Here is an 18,620-nt window from a genome sequence, read left to right as displayed (position 1 = left end):
TGAAAAATATATCTTTGCCACCTTATCACTAGGCATAACATTGAGGCTGCTCTGAAGGCCATGGAATGATGCCAATATCTGCTAGAACACTTGGATCTGATTCACTGGTATGTCAATATTTCCTTTAGGCTTGAATATATACACAGCAGACCAAAGGGGTCTGGAGACCAAGGTTCAGATTCTGGAAGTGGGATCCATCCAGAGTCAGTAGCTCAGAATACTCATCCCCACCTTGGCAAGAAAAACTTGAGCTGTTCCAAAGAGGAAGGAGCTGCTGTGATAATGATGATGCCTTAGGAGCTAGTGGGTCACTTCTATAGAAGACTGTTGGCCTTTGTCCCCTCTCTCTCCCTCCTTTCATGGCCAAATTCTTAAAAGGCTGTGTACGCATGATGTCACTACTTCCTCATCAAAGCATTTCTTCTTACCCTCCTACCGTCTGCACTGGGCTCTTCTCTCCATGGCTCCCAATAACCTTCTCTTCACCAAACCAAAGGTCTTGTCTTTTACCGATCAGCAAGCACACTCACTGTGTCCACATTGTACCAGGCACTGTACTAACCATGGAGGGCATTGAGACAAAAATGAAAACCCTTGCTTTCCAGGAATTGTCATGCTCTTTCACCCCCTCTTATGAACATGCTCTCTTCCTCTGGCTTTCAAAATACATATGGCACTAGATGGCAGGGAAATGAATCTGGAGGAAATTGATCCAAAGTCAGAAGTAAAGCAACATCATGGTGGATGGTGATGGAGGGGTACAAGGTGCCAGTGACTGGAGGAATGTAGAGGAAGATTAGCTTCCCCCTTCTCCCCTTGGGGCCAGATTGGGTCAGAATTCAGGGAGGTGGATGATGTTGGGTACTTACTTGTCTGACCAACGTGCCTCTGTAATCCCTGAAACTCTGGAAGGGAAAAGGGATCATCTCTTCCCTAGAAGCTGTGCAACCATAATGTTTCCAACCTCTCTTGGTTCTATTAATCTGGACACAAATGGGTAAGAGGGCATGGTCATTCTAGCAGCCACCTACAAGTTAGGTGCCATTTTTGACTCCAGTCTCCCTTATTCACCATATCCAGCCACTTACTAAAAATTACCGATTAGATCTCCACAACCTCTTCATTAAAGATGAACACATTCCAATGAATAAGCATTGATATTCTCTCCTTCCCAGCAAGTGACAGGGAAATATGGTTAAGCCAAACAAGTTCCCTCCACAAACATGGGGCTCTCCTGCCCATCAGGGAAGGCATGCCGCCTTTCTGTCAAGGGCTTCTTAATCATCAGCCCTCTGGAGTCACAGCTGCTCTTTGTGTGGACAGGAATTCTGAAGTCTTTTGAGGTTGTCTGCACGACAGTCTCTTCTGCCTCCTGCCTCTGATCTCCACTCATGGAGCCTGCCACCCTAATTTACAGCCTCCCTGCTTTCACCCTGGATAATTGCACTAGCCTCCTCATTGCTCTTCCTGCCTCAGTCTCTCCTCACTCCAATCCATCCTCTTTTCCTCCTTTATCATGTTGCTCCTCTAGTCAATCACCTCTCTGGGCTCCCTATGACCCCCAGACTGTTTATGCCTTCCCTCCCTGCTCTACCACCTAGTCCTGACCTACCTTTCCAGTTGTATTATACATTACTTCCCTTGGTTTTTTTTTTTTTAAGTTCATCTCAAGCATCCCCTTCTTCATGAAGCCTTTCCTAATTCCCCCAGTGGCTAGCATCCTCCCCTCCAACCCATTTGTCTTTTCTTTGTTAGTAATTTGTATATTTCTATATCTGTACATGTCATCTTTGTCTCTTGGGATAGGACTCAACCTCCCTGAGGGCAGAGAGGATTTCATCTGTGTCTTGGTATGCCTGGTACCATTTAGTGCATAGTAAGTACTTCACAAATACTTGTTGATTGATTGACTATAGTGGGTGCTTATTAAACATTTACTGAATGGATGAAGTTCACGGAAGGAAAATTCTGATCTCTGGTTTTCTTGGTCTCTTGCTCATTATCATGGAATTATTTCTGTGGTTCACTAATGATCAAACCAAATCCAAGTAGGGAGTTATTTGCTCTTTCAGCCTAAGAGCTTTCTACAGTCTTGTCCAGGAACAACGGGCATTTGAGACAGAAGGCTCAACTGAGAGCAGCTGTGTAAAGGTGAACTAAATTGGGCTATTTCACCTCTCTGGGCTCAATTGCCCCAATTGTAAAATGAGTGAGATGAGCCAGGTGATCATTACGTCTTTGTCTAGCTGTCAGATTCTAGGTCTCTACTCTGCTTTTGATCACCTCGATGGACGGGTGGCTTAGCCATTTTGGGATTCACTTTTCTTGTCTGCCAAAGGAAGAGGGTCGATTAGATCACTGGAAGCCTTTGCCTGTTGTCACTGTCATCCATATAATCAGGAGGAGAGAGTGAGGCTGGTGACTCTGCACAGCCCTGCCTCACTTCAATTCACTTCAAGTCAAGATATCACCTTCCTGATGTCACTGGTCCTCTTGGAGAAGGTGGTACAAACAACCACCCCTGCCCCCACCCCCCCTTGAGGAACAGGAAGCCCACCTCTATGGCTCAGAGACTCACTGGGAGCAGGATTCCGCTGGTGCCTTCCTCACCTACCAATTTACCTTTGTCCACTGCTGTTCACTGGGAGGTCCCTGAATTGGAGCGTCCCCTCAGGCTGATCCATACCTCACTCCAGCCATGTTATCTTTCCAATCCTGCTTCCGTGCCACTCCCTCACTGTCCAGAGACTGCCAGACCTCCAAGCACTGGGACATATTATGCAAATTAAGCACTCCTATGTACACAAGGACCAAAATGAACCCCTCCCTTCCCCCATGCAAGTTACTTCAGGCCATTTAAGTCAGAGAGTGATTGAGTTCCTGCTCCTCATGGAGATTGGCTTCTACTCACTAACTCAATGGTGCAAAGGGCTTCAGAGAGAGGCTTCCATCTGGCTGGTAACCTAGAAGCCTTCAAGATATAGTTCCTAGCTACAATGAATAATTCTGTGACAGATGATGTCCGACTAGCCATGAGTGAAATGGAATCAATAACTTTCCACCATGAATGGACTGAGTAGTGAGTCACTTTAACATGACTTTTCCCACTAACGTTTTCGGTAAAAAATAATTCAGTATGCCTTGATGGAAAAGATAAAAGTCAAAAGAAATAGGTAGAGATTGAGATTTCAGAAACAGTAGTCAGGATGCATGTGACAGCCTGGCGCTATAGAACTCATTCATGTCTTCTAAGTTTGGTGGCATAGCTGGTGCTGATGGAGTCCCACAGTATCAAGGGACTCACAGATCACAAAACCCTAGGTCAAGAGCTGGGGGGGGGGGGTTCCCCCATTTTATAGATGAGGGCACTGGGAGCTCTCCCAGGCAGTAAGGGGCAGAACACAGGTCCTGTGACCCAGGTTCATCATGTTGAGTTTAGTGTTCCTTCCATTGAGCCACCCTGCCTCCCTGCACAGCCACTCATAGTGAGGGAGGGGAACTGGCAACCTTCATCAGCACAGGCTGCCTCTCTGTGTCATACTTCCTTAATGGATTTGCTTTAGGTTCCAAGTTTTACTTTAACAATTGGTCCTGTTTTTAGCCACAGATAATCATAATAATAACGTGTGAAGAGAGGCAGTGTGGGGTGATGGATAGTGAGGAAGATGCATGTTGGACAATGCCCTTAGCCTCCTTGAGCCTAGATTTTCTTATCTATAAGATCATGGGCTTAGACCACATGACCTCTGGATTTCCCTGAAGCTGTAGGATCTGGATTGGAGTCCTACCTCTGATAAAGACCAGCTTGGTGACCCTATAAGTATCTGGGCAAGTTGCTTAGCCACTAATTAATTGCCCCATGAAGCCTTTTCTGGCTACCAATCACCAATAAACTGCTATCTATACCAGTGAAGGGAGTTTTTGCAGGTGGGGAGTTCCTTTCATTGATAAAATAACAAGTTTACACCATCTTCCTCCTCCCCAAATGAATATTAAATGCCAGAACATTCATGGAGCATTTTGTGACCTCAGTCAGTCAGGCCATTGGTGAATTAGGAACTGTGTGTTTGTCATAACACCATTTTATTCAGTTCAATAAACATCATTAATCATCGTCTCTGGGCCACGGCCTGACTGGTGACACAGAGATGAGATGGCACAGGCCCTGCCCTCAAGGGGCTTCTTGCTGGGTGGGCTGCAACAGGTGCACAGTGAAAACAAAGTGCTTTGTAAAACTTGAGGAGGGGGAGAACATGACAGTTGTGAAGGGATGTGGGGGGAGAGCACCAGGATTTGAGCTCATGTCTTTCATGATTGAATGATTATTTGTAACTGCCCACTATTGGCAGGACACTGTCAGAAGCAGTGGGGATACAAAGAAAGGAGGAGAGTGGACATTGACTATGAGATACCCTTCTGTGGCTACACAGAACCTGGTTGTCCTAATTGTCAGGAACCTTGGGAAGGTATACCTGACCAGGAGATAAGAGATCTGTACCTGATACTTGGTAAATGTGGGATGTGGAGCCTTGGGGCCTCAGTTTCCTCTTCTGTAAAATGAGGGGAGGGACAAGAAGCTCTGAGATCCCACTCAGCTGACAGCATTAAAATCAAAGATTCAGATCACTTGGTAGGCAATGGTGGAGGGGTGATTGGCAGAATCAAACTGTGGCACAGTGCCAACGAAGAACTGGGGGCTAGAAAAGAGCCTGGGTGGGACAAAGGAGAGTCAGAAGGGGAGGGCAAGTTAGCAGACCTCCCCCAGAGTCTTCCTTATTGGAGGGCTCAGAACTTGGCAGCTCATTCTTTATGGTTTCCACTTCATGAAACACTGAGCCCCTGCTCTGGGCACCCCGCTTTTTAGTTTCTTTTGGTCTGTTCTTGTTCAGTTGTTGGTCACGGCAGAAGCTCTGTGACTCCATTTGTGGTTTTCTTGGCAAAGATACTGGAGTGGTTTGTCATTTCCTTCTCCAGTTCATTTTACAGATGAGGAAACTGAGGTAGACATGGTTAAGTGACTTGCCCAGGGTCACCCAGCTTGTAAGTGTCTGAGGCCGGATTTGAACTATTGAAGGTTAGTCTTCATAATTCCAGGTCTGACCCTCTGTGCACTGTGGCGCTACCTAGCTGCCCTCTGCCTCCCTACCATAGCCTTTACTTTTGACCATCTTCCACCCAGGGGGTGCTGGGTTCTCATTTGGTTACAATTCTCCATAGTTGGCTTTGCCTAGGCCCACCCTGCCCCTTTCCAGCTGCCTCTATGACATGCTACATTTCCTCTAGGACCCCAGCTCCCTCTATTTGCCATCATTAGCTTTGGGAGCTGTAACCGAATCAATGCTGCCATTCCCAGAAGAGATCCATCCATCCATCACCCTATGGCCCTGGGCCTCATCTCTGAGACTCCCAGACCAAAGCAGACCCCTTGACCTCCCTCATGTGTTACCTTCTAGGAAAATGGGAGCTTCTCAAGGGCAGGGACTGTCCTTTTGACTCAGTATCTGAGGCACAGTGCCTGGCATTCAGGAAGTGCTTAATAAATGCCTTTTTCAATCATCCTTTGGCACCAGAGGCACAGCCCACCTAGATCTGGGGCACCATTGTAGATGGCTTTCTCAGTGTACAGCCTCACAAACACACCATGAGGACTGCAGAAGTTTTTCCATGTGTGTTTTTTCCCCAAGATTAATTAAAAATTAAAGTGGCTCTGCAGGAAGCGTTTTGTAGTTATTAGTTGAGATAAAGTATGTTTTTAATGGAATTGTTGACGTTAGACAAAGGAACGAGAATCTCAGAAACTTGTTCCCTGGATTATTGCTTGTTTGTCTGTTTTTCTGTCGCTCTTCCCCTTGCTCAGAATCACAGAATCTGGAAGGAGCCTTAGAGACCAAGGTCAGCCAGCCTGAGCCAAGGATCCCACTGAACATGGGGAAGGGCACTGGGCTTGGGACCAAAGACCTGGGTCTGAGCTCTGCCACTCACTACCTATGTGACTCTGGAGTGGGAGAGAAAAAGCAGATTTGGTTAATTGGAAAAAAAATCAAATTATAAAAGGAGACTTAGAAGCTTCCTAAAGCCCAATGTAATTTTGCTTTTGTCTTTGTACCTTTTGCATCTAATGCACAGTAGGTACTTAAATGTGGGCAGCCTGACTGACTGCAATTTGGGACAGATTTCATTGCTGGGAAGTTTTCCATGAGGCCAAGCACTATGGAAGCTTATAGTCATGGGTAAAAAAGAGTAGTGGGTTTTCTCTGAGCCCCCATTTCTCTACTCACTGCCATCCCCATCTTCCTTTTGTCAGTTCAGTGGATACAAAGTGAGAAGGAACCTTCAAGGACATCTGGTTCATTTTACAGGTGAGGTAACTGAGACTCTCTGGTAGCAAGCAGCATCACTAAGCCTCTTCCCACTCGGGAGCTGTATGTCAAGTTTATAAAAGATTTGATGAATTTGTTTTGGTCACGTTCGTCTGCCCAGCTCCCTCTCCAGCCCTTGGTAAGCACTGCCGTAGAGTGGTACAATTTCAGGCAGGGTTAATGTGGATCTTCCCCTCCCATGTCTCTATAAATCCAGAATGAATCTTGAAGGGGACTTCCTTTTCAGCATCGCAGCTGTTTACTTTTCCTTTCATCTCCAGAAAACACCTGACAAGTGACGACATTCTGTTTCCTGCCCCTTATGAGTCGACGGTCCAATTCTGATTTCACTCAGTACAGGTGAGAACCTTTATGTTTGCCTGGTTATGGTGCCTGAGCCTGCACTATGCACAGTGTTCTGCTCCTGCATCTAAATAGGTAACACATTATATTCGCTTGCCAAACAGCAAGCTCTCCAAGCAATCCTAAGGGGAAAAATGTCATTAAAACCCAGACAGACAGTTACCAAGCATGAGCAGTCATCAAATTTCTGAGGAGAGGAGCCAATAGAGCTGTCACCTTGCCTGAGACTTGGCCCAGTGAGAGGCAGGCTGGCAAAGGAGGCAAAAGGTCATGCTTGAAGTCAGGAGAGAATCCAGCTCCAAAATATAGGAAGTGGGTGACTCTGACTTCAGTGTCCTCATCTGTAAAACGCACACGATAACACTTACTTGTAACTGAGCCCCAGGGACACCGAGGGAAAAGGGCTCGGATGAGCTCACTTTATTATGGATCAGCTCCCCCATTCTTTTCAACCTCGGGGTCATTTCTTATTGAAACTGAGCATCTTATGATTAAAAGGCAGCGAATTGTTTGCCATTAGAATGTGTGCTGGAGGCCTTCTGATTCTTGGAGAGAATGTGTGTGCAAAGTGCTTTTCAGCCTTAAAGCGGTATAAAAATGCTAGTTATAAATGGGGTGTTATAGTACAGTTGGCAGCTCTCTTAGCTTTTAGGCTGCATGCATGTGTGTGCACATGTGCATGTGTACATGTGTAACCCTTAATACAATGACTGGAGCATAGGAAATATTTTATAAATATGAGCTGACTGACTGTAGTGGAGGGAGGGCTGGCCTTGGAGTGACAAAGACCTCAGTTTAAGGCTTGTCTCTGATAGCCACTGATCAGGATGATGACAGGTGGGTCACTTCACTTCTCAGCTCTCAGAGATGGTACGGTGGTACACTAGATGGAGTCAGGTGGTACTGAGTACAAATCTGCCTCAAACACATTAGCCAGGTCATCCTGGGCAAGTCATTTCCCACTCTCAGCTTTGGTTTCCTTGCCTATGTAAGGGCTGGATTGGATGGCCTCTGAGACCCCTTCCAGCTTTCACCCTACTTCCTATGACTGGCAAATTACCTCGTTGTATTGATGGAGGAAGTCTCCACACTGGGATACAATTATGAGTTTGGATCTCCAAATTTAATAACTTCTATCTGCAAATATTTCTTTGGAATTCAATTTCCTTAGAATTTCTCTGACACAAGACAATATACATGAACTCTGAAGAGACATTTAGTTTTATGTGACCCAAATGCTATGAAATGATATTAAACTTGTGGTCCAAAAGCAACATTATAAGTGATAAGCCTTCATGGCTAAGTAATTAGCATTTATTATGAAAATAAAATAATATTCCTAATATAGCTGCCAAGAGTGGTGAAGGGATATCCTTAACCATCTCTCTCTTTATTTGTCTATTATTTCTACCTTCTATCTTCCTATCTGTCTCTGTCTCCCTCTCCCTCTTTCTCTCTCTGTCTCTGTTTTAAAAGTAGGATTTCCATTTCTGCTTTCAGAATCAGTCAACCCAAATTCCCCAAGGCCACTGAAGACAAAGATGATGGACCAGCTGCTGTCCAGCTGCTGAAAACAGATGCAGATGATTTTAACTTTAAATGTTCAATGGATAGCTTGCTTCTTCTCTGGTCTATCTTCTTCTTCCCTTGCTTTCCTTGCTTTCACCTTTGCTGTTGGCAAAAAACTGACTCTGTCATGGATCCATGCTGCTCCATGTGGGCTTATAAAACAAATGTGGTTCTTGCATCTGGTCCTGTCCATCTGGCCCATATGGGCTCAGAAGGGAGGTCTGATCGATCCATCAGAAAGCTACAGTGTGCCCCAACTCTGCTAAACATCTTAAGTTCAAAGGCTTTTAAATTGTGACATTTGAAGTTTGTTGCCTTTGGGGACAGCTGAGGCTTTAAGAACATGTCAGAAGAACGCAAATGTGTGTTTTTGCCAAATTTGAAGATGTAAACAGGCATTTTCTCACACCTTGGATAAGCTTCCAAAAGCATGCTCAGGGTAAGCAGCCTGAAACAGACCCTCTGTGCAACTTTTTAAAGATGTATGTGTGCGTGTCTGTGTGTGCGCATGCGCATGTGCGTGTGCGTGTATGCAGGGGATGGAGACACCAGGCACACTGAGACTGTGGGGTGGTAGTGGGAAGAAGGCTCACCTAGGGTGCAGCGGGTGGTGGGAGGAAGCAGGTGCCATCTGGGAACTTTCTATTTTAGCTGGTCTCCCTAACTTGGTGCTAAACTCCTTTGTTTCTATGCTGGGAATACAAGGGCTCTCTGCACCCAGTGAAATTATGGTGCCCAGGGCAAATCCCTGTTGCCTTTCCCTACCCAGGAGGATAAGGACTAGACTATGATTTCACTGGTACAGGGAATTCCCTGATGAGGAAGCTCTCTCCACCAGTGCAGATTGGCCCCTTCTCTGTCACATAATTCTTTCTTTTTCTGTGACTTAATTCTTTAGAGAGTTGCTTGGGACATTGAGATTAAGAACCTTGCTCATACAGCAAGTGTGTGTCAGGAGTGGAACTCGAATCTGGGTCTTGCTCACCCTGAGGACTACTCCATGCTGCCTTGCCATAATCTAAGAAGTGTAGTGCTTGAAGACGCACAGAGACTGTCTGCTACAATCATTTTTTCCCCTTCCTTTCACCATTGCACCTTAGAGGTGACTACCCTGAGGCCCATAAAGGTGACATGAGAGAGAGAGACAGACAGAGAGAGAGAGAGAGAGAAAGAGAGAGAGAGAGAGAGAGAGAGAGAGAGAGAGAGAGAGAGAGAGAGAGAGAGAAGGGAGGGAGAGGGAGGAAAAAGGAAAGAGATGGAGAGAGAAGAGGGCCAGAGTTGTTAAAAAGTTCCTAAGGATATAAAAATATTTCTTCTACTCCAAAAAAGTAGGGGACCTACTAGGGCCATTCCTCTTTTTATAGGTGTCATCTTTCAAGATTGCACCAGCTTTGGTAGTCACACGCTTTGCCCCTCTGATTGCATGGCTGGAGGGTGGAGCAAAGAACTCCCAAAGCCTCCATTTCAGAGGGTTCCCAGGCCAGTCATCTCTTCATTTCCCTTCACTAGTACTCCTTGGACTCCATGAAGCCGCCATCTTGGCTTCCTTTGTGCACTGTCTTCTCCCATTCTCTTAAGAGCAGGGTTAGGGTTTTTCTCTCTCCCATATTTGCATGCCTACCACTTAGTATAATGCCTGGCATAGAGAAGATATTTAAAGACTATTTATTGATCTCTTTCAAACAAATGTAATCTCCTTTTTGTCTTTGTACATGCAACACCTAACAGTGTCTGGTGCCTAAAGGGCATTGATTGGTGCTAGTTGATTGGCTCATGACACAAGTCAGGAGAGTTCACTTATGCACTGGATTAGAGTCAAGACTCAAGAATAACTTGATAGGCTAGAAAGCTGGACTAAATCTAATCAGAAGATTTTAATAGGGATCGACCAATCCCTGGGCTCAGAGCACTGACTTCACTGGTTCAAGATCAGGGAGGCTTTCTGTGGTAGGTATGATATTATCTATCAAAGTCCCCCTTGCTGGCTTTGATGGAGACTGGGTTAGCTTTTCCTGTCACCCACTCCCTGTGCCTACCACCCCAAACATGTTAGTATAGTTTCTCTTTTAAAGGTATTAAAACCGTCTTTGAGATTTGTTTGGCTCACCAGTGAGCTGTGCTGTATTATGCTCACAAGTGACAAGGAAGCCATGTCAATGCCAGCACCTGAGCTCCCTGAGCCAATCCAATCCCAGGACAGTTTTAACACCATTTAAGGAGATATGAGGTCAGCATGCATGAGGTGGGATCTTCATGGGTGGAGTGGTTTCTGGGGCATAATATTGCTCCTATCACAGCATAGATACAACTATAGGAGCAAAGAGATGAGATAGGTCCTATATGCATGAAAATTAGTTGTTGTATCTCTTTTCGTGGTGGCAAAAAGCTAGAAATAAAGGGATGGCATCAACCAAGGAATGCCTAATTAATCTGTAGTGTGTGAATGGGGCAGAGCTCACCACTGCGCTGTGAGAAGTGACTTTCCAGATACTCCCCTTTCCATCAGCAGCTCTTCCAGGCATGGATTCCACACAGCATCATGTACCTGCTGGGTACTCCCTGGTGGCCTCCTCCTACCCTGGGCTTTGGGGACACTATTCTCTCCTAGTTTTCCTCCTCCCTCTCTAACTGCTTCTCTGTCTCATTTGCTGGCTCCTCCTCCAGACCATGCCCTTGAACCATGGGTGTCCATAGGGCTCTTTCCTGGGTCCTCTGCTCTTCCCTCTATGTCCTGCTTCCCTGGTGATCTCATCAGCTTCCATGGGCTTCATGATCATCTCTATGGAATCTACCTTTCCTGCTCCAATCTCTCTGCTGATCTCAGTCTCATATCTCAAACTGTCTTTCAGACATGCCAGACTGGACATCCAGTAGACATCTTAAACCCAACATGTTGAAAACAGAACACATAATCATTTCCCCACCCTGCCCCACCTTCTCTATTATCGTAGAGGACAACACCATGCTCCCAGTCCCTCAGGCTCCCAACCTAGGAGTCTCCCTGGACTACTCACTCTCTCTCACCCCCCAGATCCAGAATGTCCAGTTCCCCTTGGGAGCATCTTCCTCTGACATTGCCCCCTCCCCCCCCAGGTTCAGGCCCGTATCGCCTCACACCTGGACTACAGCAATAGCCTCAAATTTCCTCCACACTCAAGTTCATCCTCCATTCAGGCACTAATGTGATTTTCCTCAAGCACAGGTCTAACCATGCCATTCCCCTACTCAATAAATTCCAGGGGGCTGGCTCCCTGTCTTCTCCAAGAGCAAATACAAAATGCTCTGTTTGACATTCAAAGCCCTTCAGCCCCCTCATCCCTTTTCAGTCTCCTTACTCCTCCCTTCCTTAAGACTTTAATCCAGGGACACACTGGCCTCCTGGTTCTTCCCTGAACAAGTCGCTCTATCTCTCAGCTCTGGCCATTCCCCAGGTCTGGACACTGTCCCTCCTCTGCCCTATCTATTGACCTCCTTAACTTCCTCTAACTCTCAGCTAAAATCTCACCTTCTACGGAAAGCCTTTCACAGTCCCTACATATCCCAGTGCTTTCCCTCTATTCATTGTTTCCTATTTATCCTGCACAGAGCTCCCTGCCTATGCATTTGTTTGCACATTGTCTTCCCCATTAGACTGTAAGCTACTTGAGGGCAAGGATTGTCTTTTGCCTCTTTTTGTGTGCTTGGCACAGTGCCTGGAACACAGCAGGTGCTTAATAAATGTTAGTTGAATTGAACTGAATTTCAAAGAGATATGGAAAGACTTTGGTGAACCAATAGAGAGTCAGAACAATTTATATAATAGTTTTAATATTACAAAAACAAATAATTTTGAAGACCTTTATAACCTGAAAAAGAATGAAAATGATCAAAACCAGGAGAACAAAATCTACAACCACCACAATGCTGCTCAAACAAACAACTTTGGAAGCTTGAAGAGCTAGGATCGACACATTGGCCACCTATGATTCCACAGGACTAGGGGTGAAAACACGCTGTCGAACCCCGAAAGGTGGTGGAGTGAGGGTGTGGAATGAGATGGATGTATTTCTGTCTGCGACTCAACCGCATTGATTTGTGGATTTGTTACAAGGAATTCGTTCTGGTTTTTTCGTCTGTCTGCTGTTTGTCTCTCTTCCCCCTCCCCCCTTTTTTCCAGTGGTGTGGGAGGTGGGAGGGAGAGAAAATAACTCTCTGTTAATTAAAAAAAGCAGTTGAAACAGAGAGGCGGGGGTGTGGCTGACGAGAAACGTTACGCGCACTTTCAGATAAGGTTATTGCGTTGTTATTTGTACGAAGTGCTTTACTCTGCTCCAGGAGAACTCTCCTGGAGCTGGGGTGATCTGTAAATGTAATGTAAAAACAAAACACGTCAATAGGACTTTAAAAAACTTTAAAAAAGCAAGCTGTGTGCGTGAAGACTTGGGGCTTAGTGAACTCCGCATTCAACTCCGAGTCAACGGAGTGCGGCCACCCAGAAGCGCATTTGGGAGAACGGTCACGGCGGCAAGGTCTGTGCGCCAGGGACTTTTCCTGAACGCGGATGGGGAAGCGGGCTTATGCTAAGAAAAGAGAACCTGAATTTAATTCTGCTTAGTTCAGTGAGCTCACCCCTCCAGGGCAGACGCTTCTGCTAGAGCTCCCTGTGGGGAGAGGGATTCATTTGTTCCTTTTATCACCGGAGTCCAGCTCAGGTCCTGGTACACAGCGGGCAACTGATAAAGGCTTGGTGACTGACTGATTTTATCTAGGTTCAAGGCACTGGGCTAGAAGTCAGGAATGGGCAGATCTGACACCAGTTTAGCTCTCAGACAGCTTCCCGTCTAAAGAAGGAAAAGATAGGCATGCAATATAAGAAGTGAAGCCAATGCAAAGACTGTGGTCCAGGGAGAGGGCTATGAGGAATGTGATGGGATAGAAGGCACTTTTATCTAGGTAGTCGGGGAAGGCTTCATGGAGGAGGCAGCAACAGCTTGGATCTGAATGTAAGGGAAGGACATCAATAGCGATCAACGTGGGACATGGCATGAACCAAGACACAGAGAGGAGAGTGGAAGCTTGAGAACAGAACAGGAAGTCCAGAGTGGTCAGAGTGTAGGTAAAGAAGATGAGTTGGTAAGAGCTCAGGTTGGGCAGGCAACATGGAGCTCAAACATGGGTGGAATCCTTAAATATTTTGGGGGAAAGGGTTTCTTAGCTTATTTTGTGTCCTGGACCCCTTTGGCAGAATCTGGTGAAACCTATGGCCCCATCTAAGAATCACATTTTTAAATGCATAATATAAAATTCACAGGATTACAAAGGAAACTAGTAGTACTGAAATATATCCAGTAGACAGGAAAGTTGTGCTCATGTGTGATCCAGCAGCAGGTCCTATAACTATAGTAATTTCCAAGCAGTGATGAACATACTTGAAGTTTCAAGCTTCTGCCAAGACTTGAATGCCCCATGAAAATACCCGTGTTTTGTCTTGGTGACAGTTACATGGGCATTAAAAATACTATTGTAATTAGTTGTCCACAAACCTGATTGAAGGCCATGTTAAGTGTCAGTTAAAGGGTAGTGAACATTAAGATGTATTTTCCCCACCCCTGCCATGAACCTACTGAAATCTGCCCGGAGTCTCTTGTGGCTCCTGGGCTAAAGGAAGGACGCCTGTCTCTTGTTCCAGCACTCCTTGCCCACCTTTGACTTACCAATCAGCGTTTCTATCATTCTAGCTAAGTAATGGAGTTAGAATCTCTGGGCAGAGCCTGGAGGTTATGTCTGCCCCAGTTTCTTATACAAAAACATAAGGTGGAGACTGAGTGGTAACTATATTCTGAGCATTGAGTTAAAAAAAAAACCTACCATAAGATGCTACATAAAAGTCATTTTCGTTATTGTTAATCATGAGGCAGCAGCAAATGATGCCAAGTGGAATGTATCACAACTCATACTGTGTACTTAACTTTATCCTATATAGAAAGAGGCACCACTCTGGTAGGTCCTCATTCTGTTGGAGAAGAGAGAGTTTTACAACTTGGGGAACTTTCTAGTGCTATCTGGCAGTCAGTCTCTCTCTCTCTCTCTCTCTCTCTCTCTCTCTCTCTCTCTCTCTCTCTCTCTCTCTCTCTGCCATTTATTTTTGTTCCTGGATTGTGAGATTAGCCCTACAGGCTTCTTCACCTGGAGTCTGTGAACTTAAAAGGATTTTTTTAAAAAAAATAACATTTCAGGATGATTTATTTCCTTTGCAATTCCATGTATTTTATTTCATGGGCATTTCAGGGACTGAGGATGGCTGAGGTGAGAAGGTACTTTGGGAACTTTGTACCCTCTTTGAATCCCAGCACCCAGGCAGCCCTTCCCTCTGTCTGGATGGTCAGTCATGATTTCACTCTTCTCTAAAATTGAGGAGTCTCCCATCCCCAGGATTTTCCCATTCCCCCATACATACTCTGAGTTGGGCATCTGTTCTTGCCCAATCTTCAGAAATGGTTGGAGGACCAACCATGTTTAGTAGGATTCTCCCTCAGTCCCAAGGGTTCACAATTTAGACATAATAGAGAACACATCATGGAAGAACCTTGTTTCCTTCTTTGACAAAATTCCTAATAGAGATGAGGGGAATGCTGTGGATAGAGTTTGCTTAGATTTTAGCAAGGGTTAGATAAAGTATCTCATCCTGTCCATATGGAGAAGCTGGATTAGAAAAGCAATCATCACTAAGATGGATTCAGAACTGGGTAGATGGCTGGATTCTGAGAGTCCAGAGGCTACTAATGGCTTAGGATGAGTGTGGCAGGAGGTCTCCAGTGGCATGCTGCAAGGATCCATGTTTGGTTCGACACTGTCTAACATTTTTGTCCATAATATAAAGAAGAGCATTGGAGGCATGCTCATGACATCTGCAGATGACACAAAGCTGGGAAGCTTAGCTAATAGAGGGGATGACAAAGTCAGGCTCTAAGGGGATCTCAAGTCTGGAGCACCAGGCTGAATCTAATGAGATGAAATTCAGTGGAAAAAGTGTGAAATGTTGCTCAGAGACAGAAGGCCAACTTGACAAGTCTATGATGTCTGAAACAGACATGGAGGTGGTTTGTTTTTGTGGACTTTGGATTCATTCTGAGTTGGCAGTGGGATGTGGCAGCCAAAAAAGCTAATGCCATCCGGAAAGTGTTGAGAGGCAGAGCTGCCAGGCTCTGGCGAGGGGCAGGTCCGGCTGCACTCTGCCCTTTTTGCCCTCCTCAGACCTCATCTGGTGCACTGTGCAGTCACTTCTCCATTTAAGAAGGACATTGGCAAAATGATGTGTCCAGAGGAAGACAACCAGGAGTTCATGAAATACAAGGATTATGGGTATGATTAGCCTGGAGAAGAGACCTCTCCAGGAGGACATGATAGTTTTCTTTAAGTTTGAAGGTTTGTAAGCTCAATTAGACTTGGACCTTTTTGGCCCCAGAAGGTAAAAACCAGGAGCAGTGGGTGGATGCTGTAAAGAGGTCATTGGCAGCTTGATGCCAGAAAAACCTTCCTACCAATGACAGCTGTTGAAGAGTAGGGTGGACTGCCCTTAGTAGGTGCTGGGCTCTCCCTTCTTAGGGATCTTCAAGTAGAGGCAGTGTGGTACGGTGGTTCAAAGTCAGATAGTCTGGGTTCAAATCTCACCTTTTATACTTGCTACTTGTATGACCTTGGGCAAATTGTTTAGACTTTCCTTGACTCAGTTTCTTCCTCTGTAAAATGTATAGTTTGGACTAGATGAACCTCTTCAGAGGTCCCTTCCAGCTTAAGATACATGATCCCATGACCGCTTATGTGGCATGTTGTGGTGAGGATTCCCTTCAAGTACAGGTCAGATTCCAGGGCCACTGAGGTCCCTGAATCCCACAGTTCTGTGAATATCATGGATCTAGTTCAGTAAGACAATGGCTTTATGATCCCTGTCCTATGAATCCATCCTGTCTCTGGTAATGAAGGGCACAACTGTCTGTGATCTCTCAGCCTTGTGCAGCTCATGTCTATACCAGTGCTCTGGGAACCTTCCTCTGGGGCTCCTGTCATTGCACAGACAGTAGTTGGACACATGGGCTTTCTGTTGGTGGCTCTTCACCTGCCACCCAACTGGCCCACTTCCTGATCTGGCCACATATTTCTCGCATGATCACTTTTCGCACTTCACTTCTCCTGTGCCATTTTGGGTTGATATTGTGGCGCAGGCTGCTCACACCCTCCCCATGGGTGATCTTCAACTTCAGTTTGCAGACTAGATAGTCTATGAATTTTCTCTGAGTCTATCCTCTTCCTGCCTTTTGAAATACAGGAAGTAGTATTAGTGTATCTAACCAGTCCTAGCTTTTAGGCACTGGTAAGCAGCCACTTGGAATAACCAAACCTAAGTTGAGACTGAAAAAAGACTAAGAAAAATGTTTATTTGGCTGATAGCCAGTGCCAATGAAGATGTAGGAAGCTTCTGACTTGGGCAGCAACAGGGCAAAAAGATCATTCACAGGATGGATGTTTTTCTTTACCAAAAGCAAAAGTCAGTAAGTCAGCAAATACTGATTAAGTACCTACTATGTGCCATGCACTGTGCTAAGCCCTGGGGATATGGAAAGTAAAAGATCGTCCCTGCCCTCTAAAAGCTTCCAGTCTAATGGGGGAGACCACATGCAGACAACTGGGTATAGCAGGTATAGACGAAATTAATGAGAGGTTGAGCTCAGAGGGACGGTACCACCAGGAAGAAGTCTTTGGATGAAGAGAAGATGGTTCCGATAAAAAAAATAATTTCTAACACTTGTATAGCACTTTGCAGTTGTCCCCTACAAATATTATCCAACTGAATCCTCCCAACAACCCTGTGAGGTACTTGGAATTAGAGCTGTATATTCTATAGATGTGGCAACTGCAGCTAAAGGACTTGTCCACAGTCATCTAGCTAAGCAAATGTCTGAGGCAGAATCTGAACTCAGGGCTCCAAGCCCCTTACTCAACACTGTCATACTCAGTTGCTTCTGAGCCATAACTAGGGTGGGTTGAGGGAGCTCTGCTCCAGGGGCTGAATTTAGAAGGTGCAAGAACTCTCTGAGTCCTGGAACCTTTAGGACTTAGCACCTTGTTAGCCAGAAGAACAGGACAAGAACAAGGAAGGAACCCAATAACAGACAGAGAGGGAACCTTCTCCCTACTGCTTAGTGCCCCCCAACACCCCATCCTACCAGTGGTCCCCTCCAACCTCCCCAGTTCTCCATCTCACCCCTTTCTCCCCCTCCCCTGTACTACAACCACGTGGTAGAGTCCCCCCCAACAAAGGGGCTGCTCTGTACTAATCACTCTGTGCCGCTGATCTGGGCTGCCCGAATCCCTAGTTACTGGCTGCTCTCAGAGGCCTCACTTGCTTTACCCTAACATAAAATGCACAGATCCTCTTTGGCGATTGCTTTTCTCCTGCACCACTCCTGTAAGGGCCCAATAAATAATTGGTGGTTGATGGGTCATGACAAGAGATTGAGATCTGGGAGAATTGTTTGCTGAGAAAATTCAGTTTTATTTCCCATATCTTAAACCTGTGCATCTTTCTCAATTATAGGCCAAGCCAGCTCCTAAGGGTGTGTGAATAATTTCTGGCTATAGCTATAACAAATCACAAATAATTACAAGGTGATGGCTGGCTGGAAAGAGCTACAGAAAATGTTGTTATTAACCTGCTTAAAGAGGAGCAGTCATTACATCAGGGATTCTTAACTGCATGGCTAGGTTTCAGAGGGCCTGTGAACTGGGATGGGCAAACCTGGATCCTCATTTCAATAAAATTGGTGTCCTTTATAATTCCTTACATTTTTTTATGCCCTTTAAAGCATTATTCTGGCTTCGCTGACTACCCAAGGGTCAAGGAAGGCAGGGTGCTGGAGCCAGATCTTAGTTGCTGTCTCAGGTGAGATGATTGTGAATTTTTCAGCATGAACATTTGTACCTCATAATTCAGCAAACTGCACAAGTTGGGGCTTGATTTACTGCTTTGTTGATGGTCTAGGCTTGAAAAAGTAATGAGAATGTTCACAAGGCAGTTTAAACCTAAAAGTGGGTCTCCTGTCCATTTCCTGCCTCCCCCTCCCCATGATAGTTGTTAGACATTGACCAGAGTCTGGGACACAAGGAAGGCTAAGAACTCATTGCATCTTTCTTAGGGCCAGAATCCCAACAGTGTGAGACAAAGGATAGCCTTGGAAAGCTGGTCTTACCTGGTCCTCCAAATCAGACCCTGCATCGATCCCATCACCAGTGTCCACACAGAGGTCAAATTCACTTGGCCCTAGTTAGAAAGGGAAGAAAGAGGTTAGTGCC

General features: G+C 45.6%; 1 protein-coding gene across 3 annotated transcripts in view; it reads right to left on the bottom strand.

The window, feature by feature from the left end:
- Nucleotides 1–18,620, bottom strand: part of AK5 (adenylate kinase 5) — a 196,460-nt gene that overhangs the window by 41,058 nt on the left and 136,782 nt on the right. For all 3 annotated transcript variants that reach the window (XM_072649905.1, XM_072649908.1, XM_072649907.1), the window contains exon 8: nucleotides 18,518–18,588. In XM_072649905.1, the coding sequence (XP_072506006.1) occupies nucleotides 18,518–18,588 (71 nt within the window). The remainder of the gene's footprint in view (nucleotides 1–18,517; nucleotides 18,589–18,620) is intronic.

Source organism: Notamacropus eugenii, chromosome 2 (genome assembly GCF_028372415.1).
Source record: "Notamacropus eugenii isolate mMacEug1 chromosome 2, mMacEug1.pri_v2, whole genome shotgun sequence".
NCBI classification, from domain to species: domain Eukaryota; kingdom Metazoa; phylum Chordata; class Mammalia; order Diprotodontia; family Macropodidae; genus Notamacropus; species Notamacropus eugenii.
Note: the sequence above shows the minus strand (reverse complement) of the source record. Positions and strands in the feature narration are given on the sequence as shown.